This window comes from Psittacula echo (assembly GCF_963264785.1).
Source record: "Psittacula echo genome assembly, chromosome: 11".
NCBI classification, from domain to species: domain Eukaryota; kingdom Metazoa; phylum Chordata; class Aves; order Psittaciformes; family Psittacidae; genus Psittacula; species Psittacula echo.
Window position 1 is genome coordinate 17,223,085 of NC_137746.1, and position 20,501 is coordinate 17,243,585.

The window sequence follows — 20,501 nt, forward strand, 5'->3', positions numbered from 1 at the left end:
TTGCCCAATTTGTCTATCACCTACCTGTACTACTACACCAAAATATCCCAAGACATGGTTTTTTTTGGCCTTAAGATATAAATAAGTTAACATATTTAATGAACTAACCTGTATTTTATAAAAAATGTAAGTGCTAAAAAGATTTTATCAGATGTCAATGGAGCTATTTCCTTCCTTCAGAAATAGCTGAGTTATCAGTTAGCACAGAGTATGCCAATGTAATCTACTTTAGGGTTGATGGGACTATTTTCCTCATGAAAACACAGATATTTTTTGGGGCGGGGGGGGGGCAGAGGGGAACAGGTTTTCCAGAAGGGCCCACTGTAAAGCCCAAATAATGTATTTTATGTTTAGTGGAATGTCCTGCAGACCTTTTCTTGGATGTGACTCTGGTTAATCAGTTCAAATGGTGCCAGGGTATTCCACAGGTTAACTCCTGGATCCTATTTTTCTAAATCATGTTGTATTAATTGTGCAATGTTAGTTAAAGATGTCTGTATGCTTTTTGCACACTTCTGTTTCCTTGAATTCTTAAGGTTAATTAGACATTTGAAAACACATTAAAACCAATTTTGCACAGAATGTTGTCTGGAAGAACTAAGTTTTTTGATAGAACTAGTCGTGTTCATGTAGAAGAGTGCATTTAAAGTGACGTGGCTTAATTTATTACACTTGGACAGGACTGACGGTGTTAAAAAACATTTCCATGCTGAGTTCAGTCAGTACAGAAATGACAGGCATAAAATTATCATTATTTTAGAGGCTTTTCAGAAGAAAAATCTTCTATGAATTTTTACTAGCAAAAAGGCTGCCTTTAGCGAGACAGAAAACCTCTTCAATAACAAAGGTAAGAATTAAATTATTACATCAAAACATCTTATATTACACTCAAATACATGTACTGCTTATGCTGGTATGCCAAGAACATTCCTATGTTGCACTAGTCTATAATGAGATAATGAAGGATTTACTAGGCTGTAAATGTTTCTTATGTACTATAATAACATTTCAGTATTAATATCATCTGTAAAGATAAAGGTATCATCATAAGCAATACCAACAGGCATAACACTACCAAAATCAGCAAGTCTTCTGCAGTGAACTGATCTTTTGGTCTACAGCCAGACTTCACATGTAACACACACAACATGCTTTCTACATAAAACTTTAGAGACAACACTAGAGCAAAAGGCTATTTGCTACATTGAAAGGGAAGAGTGGGAACGTGTAAGTCAGGGTACGCATCAGCCACAGCAGAGGGGAAGACTGCAGAGTTGGTATCTATCTTGTTTAGGGTTCATTCAACGTAGAGATCTGTATATCCTAGCAACACAAAACACCTGCAATTTAATAGCTTTGTAACACCTAATTGGAGAATTTGAGCTATGTCAAGATTTCATATGTTAGAATTGGGGGTTATTTTTATTGTTTAATACTTTTTTAAAGTTTTTGGTATTATTAATTCATATAGGAAATCTAAAAATTACCAGACACACTATGCAACTTATGATGTCGGGTTTGGAAAAGCAATAGGAATTAGTAGATTATTGGAAAAGAATAGTACTGGCTATAAAAATCTCTGATTTAGAAAACTAAGGTGTAATGCCTAAACCAGTTCTCAGAGTAGAAAACAGATGTTGGCTATACAAACAAACACAGTCTTAGATAAAACCTGAAAACACACACACACAAAAAGAACCCAACAGCAAACCACGGCTGACAGCACTTGCATACAAAATATGAAAGACACATTTCAATGACAGCTACAATACACTAGTGCTAAAAAGTTGCACGGAACATGGCACATTCCAGAATGACTGTATTGGAAATTGCTGTTTACTGGAGTCAAACTCAATTAAAGAATTCAGAATGTATGAATAAAATACTGATTTCTCTCTGTCATAAAACAGCAGTTCAAGTAGGGCTTTTATAGTTTTGTGTACTTTGAGCTCTTTCCAAAAAGCGACAATACTGAGTAATTCTGATAGCTTAGATACCAAACATCTTCCTAAGGAAATGTATTGTCTAATGTATGTTTTGTAAATTTCTAGGCTCTTGAAATGTGATGTTATCTTTTGCAATAAAATGAGATATTTTTCTTGGGTTTCAGGAGTCAGTTAATAACAAACAGCATTTGGATTACAAAGGAAATGAACAATTGTCCTTTAGAAAAGGAAAGTGAATGGTAAATAAGCAAACAGGTCTCTCAGAGAATCATACTACAACTTCTCTAGGTAGAGAAAGGATTCCAATTTAAATGCTGAACATAAAAGCTGTAACTCTTAGGTAGACCATCATCTTCTCCAAGTACCTCAGCTCTGCCCAATGCTTTCTCAGGCCATTATTCCCTCAAACAGTATTGCTTTTTGCATCAATATGCTATCTAAAGTAGCCTCAGTTCACAGAGCACACTGTTTTCTTTTCAGCAAAATCTTTTATGGTACAGTAACTTACACAAATATTGCTTAAAACCTTTTCTATGCAGCAGAACCGCAGCCTTTTCATCACACTGAAATGATATGGTGAACAAAATCAAGAACATATGCTGTATTCATGGTATTTTTATTTACCTAACCAAGTCAATACCGAACACAAGTATTTCTGTATTCTAGATATACTGCCATAATCACTGCAGTAGGACTTAATCGACTGCATCACAACACCCTTTAACTGAAAGTCTAAAGTGCATCAAGCACTCAAGGTAAAGCTTGAAGAGCCGATTTCAGACAATGAACTTGTCCCCTTGTCACAAGTTTAGAAGCACTTGTGTAACTAAACAGTCAAGGCTTTTTTTTTTTTAATACTGAAAATAACCAAGCTGCTGTTAAAGCTTTCAATTGCCAAACATCACAATGAAGTCAAGAATGGCATCTAAGTCTTCTCTGCAGTAGTTGCAGAGGTACAAATTACTTTTGCATCAACACCTTCTCCTGAAGGGATTATTTCCTTCTGAGCCTGACTTTTCCCAGTAATCACAGGACCAAAGCTTACAGCATGCCATTACCAGCTGAACACAACGCAGAACCTTCCCTTAGGTTCGACTGGCATTGTAGCGAGAAAAATTGAAGGAAACTGTAACCCAAAATGCTTTTCACTCCCTCTCGGCCAATAAACTAGAACATTGTGAAGAGGACACCTGAATTTGAAAATTAACCTGCTTAGCCCTGCCAGAAAGCAAAACCACTCAGGTAAAGGCAACAATCCAGTATTCAATCACATGCAAGGTCTTGTAAACAGCAACGTTTTATTAGTATAACATGGTATTAGAGTATCATCCTCCTTCTCCAGAAACAGAGCAAGGAACAGAGCTGTTTCATAGCAACTCCAACCCACCAAAAAGTAAAGCATGTGGAAAAAATGGGAGGAACACAGCATGCCCCCATTATTTATGTCAACTTTTCAGAATAACCTATTTTATTTTTCATAGTTCTACTTCAGATTACTGGAAACATTATTTTCATTGTGTTAAAGTGTGCACTTTACGGAGGTTTGTGAAACATTCTTCTTTTTGCAAACAAATATCTTGAATTTCATTGTCTGGGGTTTTTCTTTTTAAGAAATGCACAAATCTCCCAGTATTCAACTACAGCAAATGAAAAAAGAGAAAAGCTTTAGCCCTTTCATTTTAAATCTAAAAAGTTCTCAAACAAGGACTACACAAATACTATATTTGTATTTTTTTTCAGGAGAGGTATAAAATCACTTGCAAAGCATTAAAAATATATTAAAACATTACTCACGATTAAGGGATCATCTCGTCCCATTGTAATAACAGTTCTGTTCACTGTGCGTAATAACTGCACCATTATTTCCTGAATGTGGTTATGAGTTGATGCCTGTTAACAAAAAATAACAGTTTTGGTATTAAATCTGTATGTCTTGTAAAAGAAAGAGGAGACCGATTATTTCCATGCTGACAGTTCAAGTTGTAGAATGTAACCATCCTATTAAAAGAACACTAATTCTTCTTGCTCACAATGTTCCTTAGTTCCAGCAATTTCAGCGGAATACTCATTTCAAGTAGCGCAGCCCAATTTTAGCCCTATCTTACCATAACTGTTTTTCATTATAAGCAGTCACTTCCTATCCCTCACTCAAGGGACTCATGTTTTCCCAGTCACTGAGTAGCCCATAACTGAACAGTGACTCCCTGGTAACAGAAAATTGAGGCAAACTCTATCATAGTTCTCCACATCGCTCAATGGGCCTCAGGGGGGTCCGAAGCTCAGTAATATGCTTAGCTTGCAGTCACAAAGTATATCTTTATTCCAGGACAAAGCTATCTTCATTTCACCTTGTAGCTGTGTGAGGGAGCAAACTGGAGATGGTTTGCTCTCTGGCCCCCTTGCCAAAGTACTGGTCATGTTGCTGCAAAGGGACAGCTGATTGCTTTAAAACACTCAGCAGAGGGGTATAACCTCAACATTCATCACCTTCACTGACTAGACAACTTTGGAAATCAGCATGCAACAACCAAAGAAAGGAAATTCTAAACACATTTCTGAGAGAAAAATAAAAGTAGCTTACAGTGAACAAAGCACCTTTTTAATGTCACAAACAGTGACATGGAGAGAGCATCGCAGTTGCAGAGCCATGGTGACTTGTTAGAAGTATCTGAGGTGACTGAGCCCCAAAACCATGCCAGGAGAAATTGCTTCTGACTCTGTTTCTCCTCCGAAACGTCCAACATTGTCCCTTTTCTCACTCCTGTTTTGATTAACTCAGATCAGGCCAGCAACCCTTGGAACAGAGATCATCCTCATATCGAGCCATTTATTAACTATCACCATTTAGTCTTATTTTGCCATTTGACTATGGCTAAGCTTAAATGATGTTCTCTCTTGTTGCAGCATTTCAAAAGTTACTATATGCTATAAATGAGCAATGTATTCTCAGAATAATCAGGTTGTGGTTTGTGTTTTCTTCCTTTAATTTAAATTTCTTAGGTATAGCCCAATATCTATAAAAAGACTACACCTGACAGTGCTGTAGAGAGCACACATTTATTGGACTGTTGTCCCAAAGCTGATTTCTCTTCCATCTCCTCTGCTTCCCAATACACACACCATAAGTTTAAAGATTTATGCCAATCAAACAACATGAAACTCATACAGTTCATTGACACTTGTATATTAAATCTGCTGGAAATAACAGTGAAAGCAAAACTAAAAACCTACAGTGCATCTCTCCCCAATCAACTTGAATCATGAACCAAATACTCTATAGTTTTCATTTTTTGTTAATTACCTGAAAAACCCTCCAATAAAACAGAACTGAACGTTCTCACATAACAAAGCAAACTTTTCAGGCTTATGCAAAGTTGTGATCAGAAAGAAAATCCTCATTCAGAGAGCAACAACCAGAACCTTTCGGCCTCTGTGTTGCAAAAGCAGCGTATCTTAGTTCTCCTGATGAGAGGCCTTGCAGTATAAAAAGGAAGGTCTAGCCTTGCTGCTGCTTGTAGTTGAACAACAGCTGCCCCTGGTGTTAGAGTATCTGCACAGGCTTTTCATTTCTGGGGTGTTAATTATACGGCTGGAAAGAAAATTATTTGGAACATCCCTTGTAAAACATTACAAATTTGCAGACTAAGGGGCTACACAAGTCACTCTTACCACGTCGAGTATTTCTCTTTGCAAGACTACTAATGCACTACAGGCACATTGAACTGCATCACAGATTCTTTACTACTGTTTCACCACACAATGTGGTAGTTACTGCACCCTGCTCGAAACTAAGAACAAGGGGCAGAGTGTAATACGAAAGATATTCAGAGGGGAATGGCGTCTCACAAGAAGTCAGAAAAAAGGACAAGCAGACAGATGTTGACAGTGTGAAGTAGAGGGGAAAAGCATGTCAAAAAAGATGAGCCAACCACAGGAAGGAAAAATGACACGAAGATGCTCAAAATAACATCATTTCTAGGACTAGAAAATATACAGAAGACCTCTCTCATCCATTGCCTTCAGGACATGAAATGCAACACATTGTCAAATGTGACTTGCTACTGGAAACATTAGTGAAAACCACTGGAAAAAAATGCTTTCCATCCAAGTATTGCTCTTATCAGATTTAGACATTCTCTACTTAACAGAGAAAGTTTACACAGTGAAAACCAGAAGAAAGTGCAATGCTGAGAATGGATGTAGAGCCATGGAACTGTTTTGGAGACTTGCATTGAAATCCATCTGCCTGCTCCAGATGCTTGTGTTTTTCAGCAGTATTTCGTGTTTCTTTTGTGAAAGGCATCTTATTTGTTCTTTGCATTTGAATGCTTTCCATATTCACTAGCAATACTGCCATGTCAACTGCAACTTTCAGGAAATAATTAGCTGCTACACTCTGGGTAAGGTTTTGATATCTCTTCAGAGCGCACTCTTGATGAATATTGGTTTATTTACAGAGGTCTCAGCAGCTTTTCTGGTTTCTGTTGGTTTGGTTTTTTCTTTCCCTTTTCTAAGCTTTTCTAGTATATTCTTCTTATACTTCTACTATAGCAATACATTTTATGATTGTGTACTCCTGTCTGAAAGCTGTTTGTCCTCATTTATTCTAGAGTATTGCATTTATTAAATACTTTCAAGATTTGCTATGAAGTGTAACCCAATGCATCAAGTCAAAATTTAGCATTTTGTTCCAAACCAGTGTTCTTGGCTGTTGAAAGAATGCATCCTAGGCCAGCAGGGAACATATGGCAAGCCACCTGCCACATGCAATTTTATCCAGCTACCATTTAACAGAGCAGTAGAGAAAGGTAAAGCAACCTCAAGTAGAACACATTTATACCATTACCCTGCCCCTGAATCCACAAGAAGCACGTAACACACCTTTCCTGGATAAACATCTAATATACACTCAAGCATGCAAAGGTTATTTTCTGCTAAGCCTTTGAATTTGCAGAGAAGTGCTAGCAAATCAATGAGAATGGTTTCTTTATGAAACTGAGTCTACCTTTCTTTTTGATAATCTAGGGAACAATTAGGCATTCAATACTGACATTGCTAACGTAACAAAAACAGTGTTTTCACACATTGCCTACACACAAGATTTCAGCTTTCATTTTAACTGTTTCTAAGCTTCAGAAGACAGTCTAGCAACCCACTGTAACATACATTCTGTATGCAGACCACAATTCACTTCACAAGAATAACATATCTGTTTCAGTGAAAATTGGAACCCCCACCATTTGGCTGCTGTCCATTTGGTTAAACATAAGACTTTTCAGAAGCTAAATTAACAACTTGTACTATATATAAATTCTCCCTTGGAAAACATGCATTGTATTACTTAATGGAATATGGTCACCATAAATGTATGCCTTACCAAGGCATGGAACAATCAGAGCTCATACGTGATGTATGCAGGTCAGCAGTAGAAACTTCCCTCATAGAACTCAATTGCCTTCAGATTCATTGATGGGATGGATGCACCCATTGGTACAGAAATAACTTCATAGAAAATCCAAACCAAACAAAATTTCACTCTCTGTAAAAACACCAGCACAGAGTAATAGTAGCTAGGGTTTGATTTAGCTTTCATGTTCCATTTAAACTTCCACAGGGTTGGGACAAAAATTAGACTCATTTCATTGCCTCGGAGTCAGCCACAATTACGATACAGGTCTCATTTGTTTGGACAGTGACAAACGGCCTCCTTCAGAATAATAAGATTACACGACCTGTACTTGAGATTTCCACTTGGAAATACCACTTTGGTCAACTCATTTCAGCCATCCCAGCTGTGTCCCCTCCCAGACTCTTGCTCACATCCAGCCTACTCCCCAGCATGGGGCACAGTGAGAAACAGGGAAGGCACACACACTGTGCAGGCAGTGAAAACTAAAGTTTTAATTGATGTGTGATCAACACTGCTCTGTCACAAACCTAAACCACAGCTCCATAGGAGCTGCTACAAAGAAAACTAATGCTATACCACCCAGATTCATGATGCTCGTGCTCTTCCACAGGAAGTTTGATAACTTCATGTTTTCCCCCTACCTACACAGAAAATAAGAGCATACATAAAAGGAGAAATATGTTTGGGGTGGTTTTTTTAAACACATAGCTCATAATGCATTGTGCTGACTGAAAACTGCCTGCAGAAGAACGTAAGCTAACCGGCCTTAAAGAACATGCACGTTCCTTAGGTTCCTTTGAAGTACTCTTTTGCTAAAGTCTTAAGATCAACCGTAACTCAAGCAAACGCTTGGCAAATTTCTGGCAATTCTAAAATGCTTCGAGACTCGTTTGCCAACAGAATCAACAGCTTAAAATGCAGCTGCTGCCAATTCCCGATTTCTGCACGAGACAGGAAAAGATTACACACCTCAATTCTGTGTGCAGCCTCAACCAAGAGTTTATTTTAGGTTCCATGTCAAAGTTTGCCATTACATTTTATGGTGTAAGCACTATAAATAAAACCTCATTCTAATACAGTGAATATTAAACAATAAGATATATATCAGATTAGAGACAAAGTCACCTTATGAAGGAAGGGCAGTCAGACTGCATGCATAAAAGCTGTTGTGAAGAGGGAAAAGGGAAGTGTTTTTAATTAAAACAGAAACAAGAAGTCATGGATTTCACCATGACCTTTGTCAACGATTTACGTGCAGTTCTGAGCTTCAACTGCATTTCACAGGTGCTGAAAGCACACAGTCCAAAGCTATAAATCTAATTTTGGACATGATTCAGTCAAAATAATGTCATCCAGGTCCAAAAGTTGTTTGCTGTAGAGGCAATTTAAAATGAAACATAAGCATCTTGCCCAGATGCCTAACAATGAAAGACTATTCATCAAAATCATATCCTTAATATAAACTTGTGCTCTTAATGTACCTGCTACCTGCAGAACTCAGCACCTAGACAGCTGTGTTTGAACATAAGGATCTGATAATTCACATGTTCCCACTCCCTAAACAGTGTAGGACAAAAGACTAGAGAAAAGCAGTAGAGGTAATGCTGCAATACCTTTTTCTTTGACAAAGAAAATACATTCTTCAAAATGTTTGTAACAGCTTCAAAGATCACCTCACAATATAAAATTTGAGCACACAAGCCACAGACCAACTACTGCTGTTTCTGTTCTCTGTCTTTTTCTGTCTGCTTCTGGTGATTTTCACAGAACAAATCTAATGCAAAAATATCAAAGTTAATTTGACAAAAGGTTTGAAATACTAATCCAAACACAGATTTACCTATGGGCATGGAAAACCAGAAGCAATGCAGACAAGATGCCAGTGTTTTCAAAACAGAGTGAGGTTTATAATTAATATTATGAGGTGAGTCTGCCACTAATGCCTGAAGTTCTGTTCTCCAGCAGGTCAAATCATCTGTTTCCTTATAAAGTCACTGAAAGATGCAGGAAATTAATTGTTCAATAGAAACTGCATTAACTTTAAGTTTCAAGTGCAACCCTGCAAAAAAACAGTTTGGTAATTAGCAAAACAGTTCTCTTTATCTAGATCACTCTAAATAAAGGTATGTGAAGGAGATCATCTAAATAGTACTATTATAATGATGTGGTCATATAGTGAAACTTTTCCATTCACCTGCATGAGTATGGGATAGAAAGTATTTCCCAGTGCAAGTCAAAAGTGTATATTCTTGAAACACAATTTTTCACTTTAGTTCAAAAATAAACTGCAGTGTTGCACTCCAGAGAAATCTGCATCATCTCTAAAAGATGAATTACTGGTATTTTGTGTATGCTTTAAATTCTCAGCAGTTTTCATGATATAATGGATTCCATTGAACTTTACTACTGAAAACTAGAAGTGTCTAATCCTCTGCTAGGCAAAACATAGCAGCTCACTGCATTTAATACTACAGTGACTAATAGCAGCTGACTATTTAAAGAACATATAATAGTGAAATAAGAGATAGCATAGATTTCAGTATTTCTTCTCTAATAGCTCAACTGCCCTTTAACTTCAATTCATGAATAATAGGAGAAAAGTTCAATTTGCCACTGACTTGTATTAAAAATTTAAATGAGATTCATCAGCATCAATAATTTACTACCTCATCAGCTCAGGCTTACCAGAGCCCTGGACCATCTGTATCATCAATACTTACAGGATCTTGACAGCTCAGAACCTCCAGGATGCTATTGAGTAATTCAACACAGTATTTCTTCTCTTGGGCCTGGAGCTGCTGATCATCCTTTTGTTCCAGTAATTCCTTCAGCTCTTTTGTAATCACAGGAAGCAGAATGTCCCTGCATTCTGAAAGAGACCAAATTATCTTAAGAACAAATATAAATCAAATACCACTTAGAAATAAATCTTCCTCCAAACAGTCAAGCACAACATGCTTTAACAGCCACAGTCCTCTCCGGTGTGGAATTGTTGATTTTCCACTTACGCCTCAGGGATAGTCGCAAACTTATGTGATAATTTTGTAAGCCAACAGTGCTTCTCACATAGCAAAAAAATCCCTGATAATGACACTTGTCCCAAACACTTAGGAACAAGTTTTTCACTTTACATACAAAGCACCCGGAAATAAGCTATATGAAAGTGGTAGAAATATTTTAATGTAAGAAAAATACTACAAATATAAAATTATTCTTTCTGAAAATAAGACACAAACACCAACAGAATTGTTCCATGTGCATCATGTTGAAACATACCTTGTAAGAACACAGACAAGGAAAAGACTAATAAAAAACAACCTATGCATATGTTTATCCTTATTTAAAGAAGCTGACACAAAGGGCAAGCATTTCATCTCACATGAACATGAACTTTTTGAAACAGAGATGTCCTCCTGACATTTCCTGTACACAAGACACAAAATTGAAGTAACTCCATTGAAGGCACTACCTACCAAAGAATGAAACTTACAGGGTTTTGCCTAATATAATTGCTTCATGTCACCAAGTGATTTCAGTAGCAACTTGCTTATACAGTGCTATGTAATTAAAGAGGGTACAGCACAATGGTGCGTAACGCTGAGCAGATGCTTCAAAGATTTGTTATAGTTACGAAAATAACCTGGGAAGAAGACAGAGCTGAACATAGCTTCAAAGGTTCTACCTCAGAATCAAATCTGTACAGAACTAAAGAAGCACTCTACACACTGGCAGTGACCTGCAGTTCCTACTTATTTCCACTCAACTGATCTTCCAGTGCTTTAAATTCTTGTCTGTATTAACTCATTGGAAAAATATTTATACCAGCGATTGGATACTAAATTCTATCAAGCCCACGTATCACAGCTTCTGAAAATAACAGAACAAAACTAGAAAGCCTTAACTGCTGCAAACAACAATTGAAATATGCCTTCTTATTTTTTCTTTTAACAATTATTAAGAACACATTTCCTGGACATAGAGTGTACTCGCTGATAAACAAGTGAAGGGTGAGCCTTAGTGAAACCGTAACCAATGTGATGTAAAATAAGACAGGCCCAGAATCCCCCCCAAATATGGGTGCTAGTACAGAAAGACAGAAGGGTAAGAAAGAAAGAGAGAGGAAAACAAAAGGAAGTAGATTATAAGTTTCTGTATGTTGCAGATGAATCAGCAGAAGCTATCCATGCAGATTATTCTGATTTCAAGTAATAGCTCCAAGCCATGTAAAGCCAGCAGCTTTTAATCAAGTCTAAGGAGCAGCATAATATCTTGCCTCAGAAAGTATCTCTGCTCCTGCTAATGTCACAACATGAATAAACACTACTTACCTGATTTTAATATAACCCTTGTTCCAAGCTACAAGAGCAATCTTACCCTCTGACTAAATTACAAACTCTCCAGTACAGCAGCATTTAAAGGACACATATCAACACAAGACCTATTCCATGAGCAGCATTGAAAGGAATTTCACACCACTTACAGCTCATTTACGTGACCAATTCTGCACTTGGACAAGCTTCCTGCACTTACTGCAGGACACAGACAACACCTCTGATCCAGAAACCAAACAGCTGCATTTACAAAGCACTTAGCAGAGCACACTAACACTTCTAAAGTACTCCAGTGCGGATTTAGGTCCATGGAGACAAACCGCCCTTCAAAAGTCACTGATGCCAACAGATTCCTCATCACCACCTGCAGATACTCAACATTCTACATGTTTCTGAAACTGAGCTGTAATTTCATAATTAGCAAATTCTGTCTTGATTTGCTCCCATGAACCACCTCTATTAATTCTAAATGCAACAACTGCAGTGCCATTAGCTTCTTGACCAAAAACTACACCAGAGAAACATGATAAGCAATGTGAAAAGGGACATGCAATGCCATTAAAGCTGGCTGAAATGTGATATGGTTTTTTGGGGGGTTTGAGGGGGTTTTTAGTGTTTGGGTTTTTTTTAATAAAGAAAGGCCTTATATATTCAGGAAACAAATAAGCACAAGTTATAAATTAGATTATTACTAACCTACTTGTGAAAAAACTAAAACACAAGCTTTCATTTTGGTTTTATAGAAATCTGTGGAAACTGTCCAACAGCCCAGGGTTGTTCAGGGGTTGCCATACCATGACAAGTTCATTTATCAAGGTTCTCACCACTACAAAACTACTGAAGATATCTTTTTCCTTTATATATAATATTTATTGCTAACTAAGTTCATTTCATGATGGTTATAAGAAAGACCCTAAGCCTATTAGTGTAAACCCCTGCTAAACATACTAATATGAACACCCACTTCTCTAACACAGCAATGACTGCTTCATTCCCACTGCATAGTTGGACTGAGTTATTTGCCAGACTTGTAACTTCCCCCTGCAGTCCATATGCTGCCGAGGCAGATGTATGATACCTCAGTGAGATGCATGCAAGGAACTTGCTTATGAAGTTGCAAAAGGAATTAAAATGGGACTGCAGTGATTTCCTGTCTGCTACTGAAAGGTGGCATGCATTTAGCAGATTAAAAAGTGGACCTAATAAACATTGGACTCACAACTGAAACGACTGGATGTAAGGAAAAACTTCTTTCTCATGAGGGTCAGGCAGTAGAATGAACAGCTTCCACAGACTCTGTCCTTGGAGGTTTTCAAAACACAACTGGACCAAGCCCAGAGAATGCAAAATGCCCTCTGTTGTCCATCATTAAAAAACCACACAAACACATGTATTTCAGTTAATAAATAAATAAATAAATAAGTCTTTGACATAATTTTTGTTTTGCATAAACCCACTCATACTTCTTAAACATTCCTACAGCACTGAAGGACTGCTGAGGCAGAAGGTACAATGGATTTCCTCCAGTTTTATGAGCTAATTGCTTTACAAGCTTTATTACTCCCAGTTGTACTTTACATTATAAATTAAAATTTGAGCCATATTTGAGACATACAGAATCTATTAAAAGGACTTAACAGAGGCAGCTGATCAATTATTTACAGTGCATTTTCAGATGTGAACACTGTTGAAGTGTCAAACTCCACGGAAATTCAAAGGTTGTTTAACCAGCCTTAACTATAGTGTTTTCTTAAAAAAAGCAAACTCTGCAACTGTAAATAATGGGGAAATTGTTCAACATATTTTCATTATGAACCTGTCCTATTGTGTTAATTATTTTGGTTTATATTAAGGCTACATGCATGGATTCTGTGACCGTCTGCTAAACAAACTCAGCTTTTTACTCGAGCCAATACAGAATTCCTTAATTTTGTGTGGAGTAAAGAGCTCAGCTAACGTATTTCCAGGACATTATTCATAAACAAAAGACAACAGTCTTAAAAAAGGTAAATTAATTAGGTTTTATGAGACACCCCCCATGAGGATGCAATTCCATCCTGTTCTCATGAACACAAACAATCAAAGGCCCTGAAAACTAACAGCATTTGTAGCAAACAGCCTGAGCCTGCAATATTAACACAAAAGTGCATTCATGCTTTCTCATCATTAAAAACCCCTTAAAACCATTTCGCTAGAACATTATACAAAATCTGAAAATGCTCTGTTATGTAGGGAAAATGAATGTTTACTGAATAGGTATATAAATTCAGATATAAAGGTATCATTGCACAAATTCAGCAAGCAAAATGAGCTAAGTGCTCGTTTGACTATCAACAACACGTTGGCGAAGGAAAAGGAATAAAAAAACCTCATGGAAGGCGGAAACTGCGAAAATAAATAGCTGAAGTAAAATTTGCAGTTCTGGTATTTGATGATCTGAACTCACTACTGGGTGCATCTCTAGGCAGTTTGCAGATGACACCACCCTGGCTGGGAATGTTGATCAGCTGAAGGACAGGAAGGCTCTACAGAGGGTTTTAGACAGGCTGGATCGATGTGCAGTAGCCAATGTATGAGGTTCAACGAGGCTCAATGCCAGGTCATGCATTTGGGCTACAACAACCCAAGGCTTGGGGAAGAGTGGCTGGAAAGCTGTTTGGCAGGAAAGGACTTGGAGTGCTGGTTGACAGCTGAGTGAGTATGTGTACTGCCCAACACTGTATTTGAACACATACAACATCAAAATACAGTTTGAGCCCATTGCATTTATCTCATCAAGGTCTGTCAAGAGACACATGGTCCAGGTATTTATCAACAGCAAATTCCAATACACTTCTCAGAAGTTCCCTGGTAGCACACTCCTGAATAAAGACAGGTAGATGCATTCCTGTAAAAGATTAAGCAGTTACATGGTTCAGTTTTGGGTTTGGTTGTTATTACTGGGGGGGGAGGGAGGGGGAAGAGAGGTTTGAACCCCATTATTCACCTTATTCTCCTTCAGAAGATAACAATTTCCTCTGTACCAGGTAAGTCATCAACGTAATAATGTCATTAAAAAAAAAAAGACATTTGGGTCTCCTTCAGCAAAGATCACAGACGGGCTTCATTCCTGACTGCCTCCTATTTCAGCCAAAATGGTAATAAAGATTTAACACCACTTTTGTCTCCCTTAGGAAACACTACTCTTGATTCCCTGGCATGCTTGCAGTCACATCCGTCTGTTAGGATGGCTTCATGCCCACTTAAGAACTAGCATGCCATATTAATAAGGACACAGGTATCATCTGAATACAGATTTAGAGCAAAGCCTTAAAAATAAAATCAGTGAACAACATTCTTTCAAGGAGAAGAGAATTCTGATGGCAGCCAGTGCTCAAATAAAGCACCACGCACCTTCACAAAGGACATCTAGTCACAACTGGCAGGCATCTTTCTATTAAAAGTCTTCCCTCTTTGTTATTTGCCATTTAATTTTTGCTGGGAGCACAAATGTAATGAATTTTAAATTGTATATATTTTATTAATTTCTAAATGTAAATTGGGATGTCACAGGTTAGATGAGAGCCATGGAAAGGGGAGGTACTATAGGTCACCTACTCATTTTGACAGCACTTTACTATGCAAATTCTAGTCTCCTGGAATCTAGTACTAACACAGGAAGGAGAAACACAATGGTTGATCCTCTGAAGCCACCATACAACATTGCTGCTGACCACTCCAAGCAAGTGAAATTAGAATAGCTACAGTGTTAATGGCCTCAGCACACCACTGCAACCCAGTCATAACACTGCGGGATACATCCACTTCCAAACTTCCAGGAATATCTTCTAGTTTCTTCACTCCTCTCAGGAGCTGAGTAATGCCATGTATTCAAAGGCAGCCAGAGCAACATCTAACACTATCATTGCTTTAGCTACAACAACACTTCAAGCGTTCAGTGCCTTTTCCAGCCATCATAGCCTGCCACAAAGGGTTGTCAGCATTTCCTCGCTAGGAGATTTCATAATTTGCCTTGTGTTCTGATTATATTAATAAATTCCAATTTGCATGTTTCCACATTCCATTTAATTGACACAAAATGTTGCTAAAGCTTCATATCAATGTCTGTAACACACCTTAGTTCTCTCTTTCCTGTTTCTAGTTGTAAACAGTTTTAAACCCATTGAGAAGTTCATTGTTAAAACTAATGAGTTCACCTTCTTGATTTACATTTCCATATATCAAGCTTCTCGAAAAAATGTGACTAAATAATTGCCATAATCCATCACATCTAACAGAAAGTTACCAGTAGCAGTACTGAGAACCTACTCCTCCACAAACAGCAGAAAGCAATGGTTTTCTTATTGTGATGAACATGTTTTCATCACAAATACATGCAGATCAACACCTACAAATATGCATATGGCTTCCTTGTCCATATTAAGATACTGCAGAAATCGAAATGGCAAAGAAATGGATACAGGAGTTAAAGTGATGCATTAAAGGAAATACATCCTTAAAAACACTACTGCATATTACACAAGGAGGAAGGAGAAAACAAAACAAAACAAACCTCCTCTCAGAAAAGTGTTTCTTAAACAACTCTCCTCCAAGCTAAATAAAAAGTTCAAGAATGAATTCCCAGGAAAGATTTTGTGGTTTAAAGGAATTCGTGGGCAGTGCGTATTTTCTGTTTTGTTCCAGTAGCAAATGCATTAACAATTCCTGTGTTCAAACGTTCTAAAATGTTGAGAAATTGTGTTGAAAGTATGCAGGAAAACAAGCACAGAAAATGAAAAGTAAAACTTTGGTTTAAGAACTTCTGCCAGTAGAAATACAAGTCAAGATTACAAGAACGGATAAAATCAATATCTATAACTCAATTCTGGTAATAAGAATTAAACTGGAAGATGCTTTATCAGAAATCAATGTTCCTTCTATTTTTTTTAAATCTCTTTTAACAGTCCTAGATGCAAAGACAATGCACTTTTTTCTACATCTTTAACTGGGTTACATATGAGAGGGAACACAGGCTTGACACAGATTATATGCCACCATTTAACATCTTCTTAGTTGACCCTGACTCGCACGTATCCAAAATTACAACATGGACTTACAGCATGATCCTTCAAAGAAATCAAACATGTTCCTTGTGCAACACTGGCATTATACTACACAAGCCTGCATTTCCTGACACATCATAACCCATGTCTCAAATGCAAACCTCTAGAAAGAAGTCTCATTACAGGTGTATACAGGTACCTCTCTTCTTTAAACAGTAGCGTAACAGGAAGAGTTCCTCAGTTAGGGGGAAAAAAATTACTATAGTCTCAATATTTCTTCTGGCATCTGGCAAATTAACCCCTGCTGCTAACATATGTCTCTTGCTGCTGTTCTTCCAAAATCAGCAAGTGGCTTGCATATGCTGAACATGCAGTAGCTAGGTCTACAGCCACAGCGAGCAGAGGACCTGGATTTTGGGCCAAGAGACTGAAACTCTATTCCCACCCCTGCAGTGACCATCTGTCTGACCTACTTAGATTTTCTACCCTTTGGAGGAGATCTCACAGTGTTCTGCTACAGCATGAACTCCTAATCAGGAGTGGAGCTCTAGAGAATACCAAGTCAAAAGCAGCAGTGTGAATACAAACACATTTTATCGTATGTTCAAACACTCTATTTTCATTTCGCACCAATAAAAATCAATTCTCCCAAGGCTAACTAGAATACACATTTTGGCATAATGTCAGTGGATATTTCATGCCAGCTTAGAATAAAAATCTAGCTCCGAATACCACAAGCTCAGAAACACTAACTACAATAAAAATGGCATGTAAACAGCTATGTTTTAATTCAGTGATCTCTCAAGCATGGAGAAATGATTGGGGAATTTTAGCAATTAGGTTTCCTAGAAAAAGAAAAAACCACAGTGATTTAAGCAATTTTCCATGCATTTTTCATGTAAAATGCAGTTTTACATAGAAATAAAACAATTCTAGTGAAATTTTTCTTTGGTAGCCTAATGGGGAATCCTAATGGAGGCAGAGAATCCTAATGGAGGCAGAGAATAATCTGTTACATCCCACTATACAAAGGAAAATATGCCAGCAGAAAGTTTCTTAGATATAAATGACACCCTGAAATCCCATTGGGGTGCTTATACAGGACAAGGCGATCATTTCTTTCCCTCTGCTACTTTAAAATAATGAATTATCAGATGATCTAAAAAGAAAGTGTAAAAAGTCTAAGATTTCTTGTCCTCTGATCAAGGACCATTGTCAGAAGGCAAACACTAGGTAAATGAATGTGAGTGTACTCACATATTCTGTTAGAATGCTCCTAAATGTTACAGTGAATGTGCATAAGCAGTTGAAAGCATCAGTCTTGCTACATTCAGCTACTCAAACACCTGAACCCTCTAAACTGTCACCTCATAACCCCTCTAAGATGTATTATAGCTTGAGAGTGGGAACAAGAACTCAATGCCTCAACAAAAAAGATCTGTCAATGTAATTTAAAGGCTTCTGAAAGTGCTGTAGTGCTGTGGGCTTTCTAACGATCATGTACAGTAGCAGTCAACACGCCTGTGCATCCTACCTGAAGACAGCACAAGACAGTCGACAACGAAAACTTTGGAATGCCTGGGAATACATACCCATACATTCAGTTTAACCTCAAGGCTTCCCAGGACAAGTTTCATTGGCTTTTTTTCTTTTTTTAAACACATTTTCATGTTTTCAGAAGTCCATTTCCTTAGCTTCCTTGAACATCAATGGGTAGCGGAAAAAAATTACCAATATGTGAAATCCAATTGAATTATAAAGACAATACCTTTGGGACTGGAAGTAAATTAACTGCACTGGAACTGTAATGAGCTACACAGAAAGAGACTAAATACTAAAGCCTGGAGGAAAGACGGATAATTTGAAACACATCCAAATGAAAAGACTTGACTGTAATTAGCAATGCAGTTAAATATAATCCATATTCATGGCAGAAAAAAATTCTACCTGTTGCAAATAAATGTGAACTTTAGTTAATGATACTGTTGGCAATCTTACCTTAATTATCATGCTGCATCTTACTTAGTGATGCAATACATATGCTTTCATTCTTGTAAATTACCTTTTCCCTCCTTGCGTGAAGCAATGAATCAGGCACTGTCTACACCCTCCACACACTGCTGGTTCTCTACCCAATTAATTGTAAAATCAATTGTATTTAACAGAAAACAGTTTTGGAATTTTCTATTTTAAACCACAATGTACAAGAAAAATTACTTGTTTGCTATTTACTGTGCACAATATTGCAATAGCACAGCACAGAAACTTTTTTATACTACTATAAGAGGTACTTAATTGTGTATTGGTCTTTTCCTACCCTACGGTGCCCGCACTTAAACATGTTGTGGACTTTCCCTATAGTAATTGCAGCCCAAAGTTTAAAACCAAGTAATACAAAAAGAAGATAGAAATAATTAAAAAAAAAAACCTTAAATTACAGTTAGATATAAAACACTGATTATCCCCAAGTCGACTTCCTGCCTTTAGTAATGTGGCGGTGAAAGGAATTGGGTGAAAGTTATGAAGATCATCACCCAAAAGAGAAACTCTATGACTAAACACCTTACAGATACTCGGGTAACCCCACTGAGGCAAAAGTAACATGGTTTGCTGGGCATACTGTCACAGGGGTGACAACTTTGTAATGGAATGGTCTCATGAAAAAGAAAATACACTCACAAGAGTCTATCTGGCCCTGAATGAGTTGCACTGAGGGTGGTTTAAAGTTATGCTTGTGCCCTCTTCCCCCCACAAGGGAAAAATAACAAGAAGGAGATTGGCAGGTTCAGGAATGTATAAATTATAAACTCTACAAATGCAGCAACAAGCAGTTTTGTCCTGTAACTTCATCAAAATACTGAAGTGTAAAATCTTTAAATGAATGTTCCCTGGTTAACAATATCATGACTTCATTTCTCAGTATCAAACACAGTGAAAGTACCTGACTGAATTCCAGTAAGATAAGAAGTTCAACAGAGTACGTTATTATAACCCAGGAGCCTCTAAGTTTTGTGACAGGACATTTTTCCTTCTGGTCTAAATACTACTACCACAAGAAGCAGAGGTAAAACCAAGACTGGCACTTCTGACCTTAGCAGCCACAGCAGTAAAAGCAGCTGGTAATGCAACGATGTGTCACACAGTACTTGTAAAATACATACAGTAAACTACAGGGAAAAAATGTGACTATAGAATTAGATCTGTTTTAAAATCAGCTGCTTGGTTCTGCTCTTAATAGAGGATCAATGTCTGCAGATATTCAAGCTATAGCTATGAAAGCTCCACTGATTCAAGCGACCTTGAGTCCTACACATAGTTAAAGAAAAAAAGTGACACTTGAAATTACTAATACAAATATGAGTTAAAACATACCTAATTTAATCTAAGCAATAAAACCAACTATTTTACTTTCTAGATTTTTGGCCAGGAAATCTATAATGGTCTCAAAACACAACAGACACAGATAATTATTGTTATAGCTTACAATATATGTGTCAGGCTCAATAGAATACAACACAGGTCTTCAAATACAGCTGAATTTTTATCTGTCCTAGGTAGTTAGAACTGCAAGACTCTTCTGGCAACACAGAAGAACGAGATGAGAGCAATCCTTTCTTACCCTGCACTCATGCTCAGTACTATTTGCTACCCACTGTTAAACTGTCAAGTTCCAAGAATGATCTATGAATTGTCAGAAACTGACCATCTGACAAAATGGACATCTGAGTAGCTCATGTGCCTTCACTGTTTTGGAGATCTTCTACACAGCAGT

The 20,501-nt window shown here is 37.4% G+C and overlaps 1 protein-coding gene across 1 annotated transcript in view; it reads right to left on the minus strand.

Annotated features, from left to right (window-relative positions):
- DOCK2 (dedicator of cytokinesis 2) overlaps positions 1 to 20,501 on the minus strand; it is a 167,788-nt gene that overhangs the window by 100,303 nt on the left and 46,984 nt on the right. Inside the window, exons 26-27 of the mRNA XM_080627460.1 lie at positions 10,077 to 10,225; positions 3,741 to 3,836 (exon numbers count right to left, since the gene is read on the minus strand). Coding sequence (XP_080483586.1) covers positions 3,741 to 3,836; positions 10,077 to 10,225 — 245 coding nt within the window. The remainder of the gene's footprint in view (positions 1 to 3,740; positions 3,837 to 10,076; positions 10,226 to 20,501) is intronic.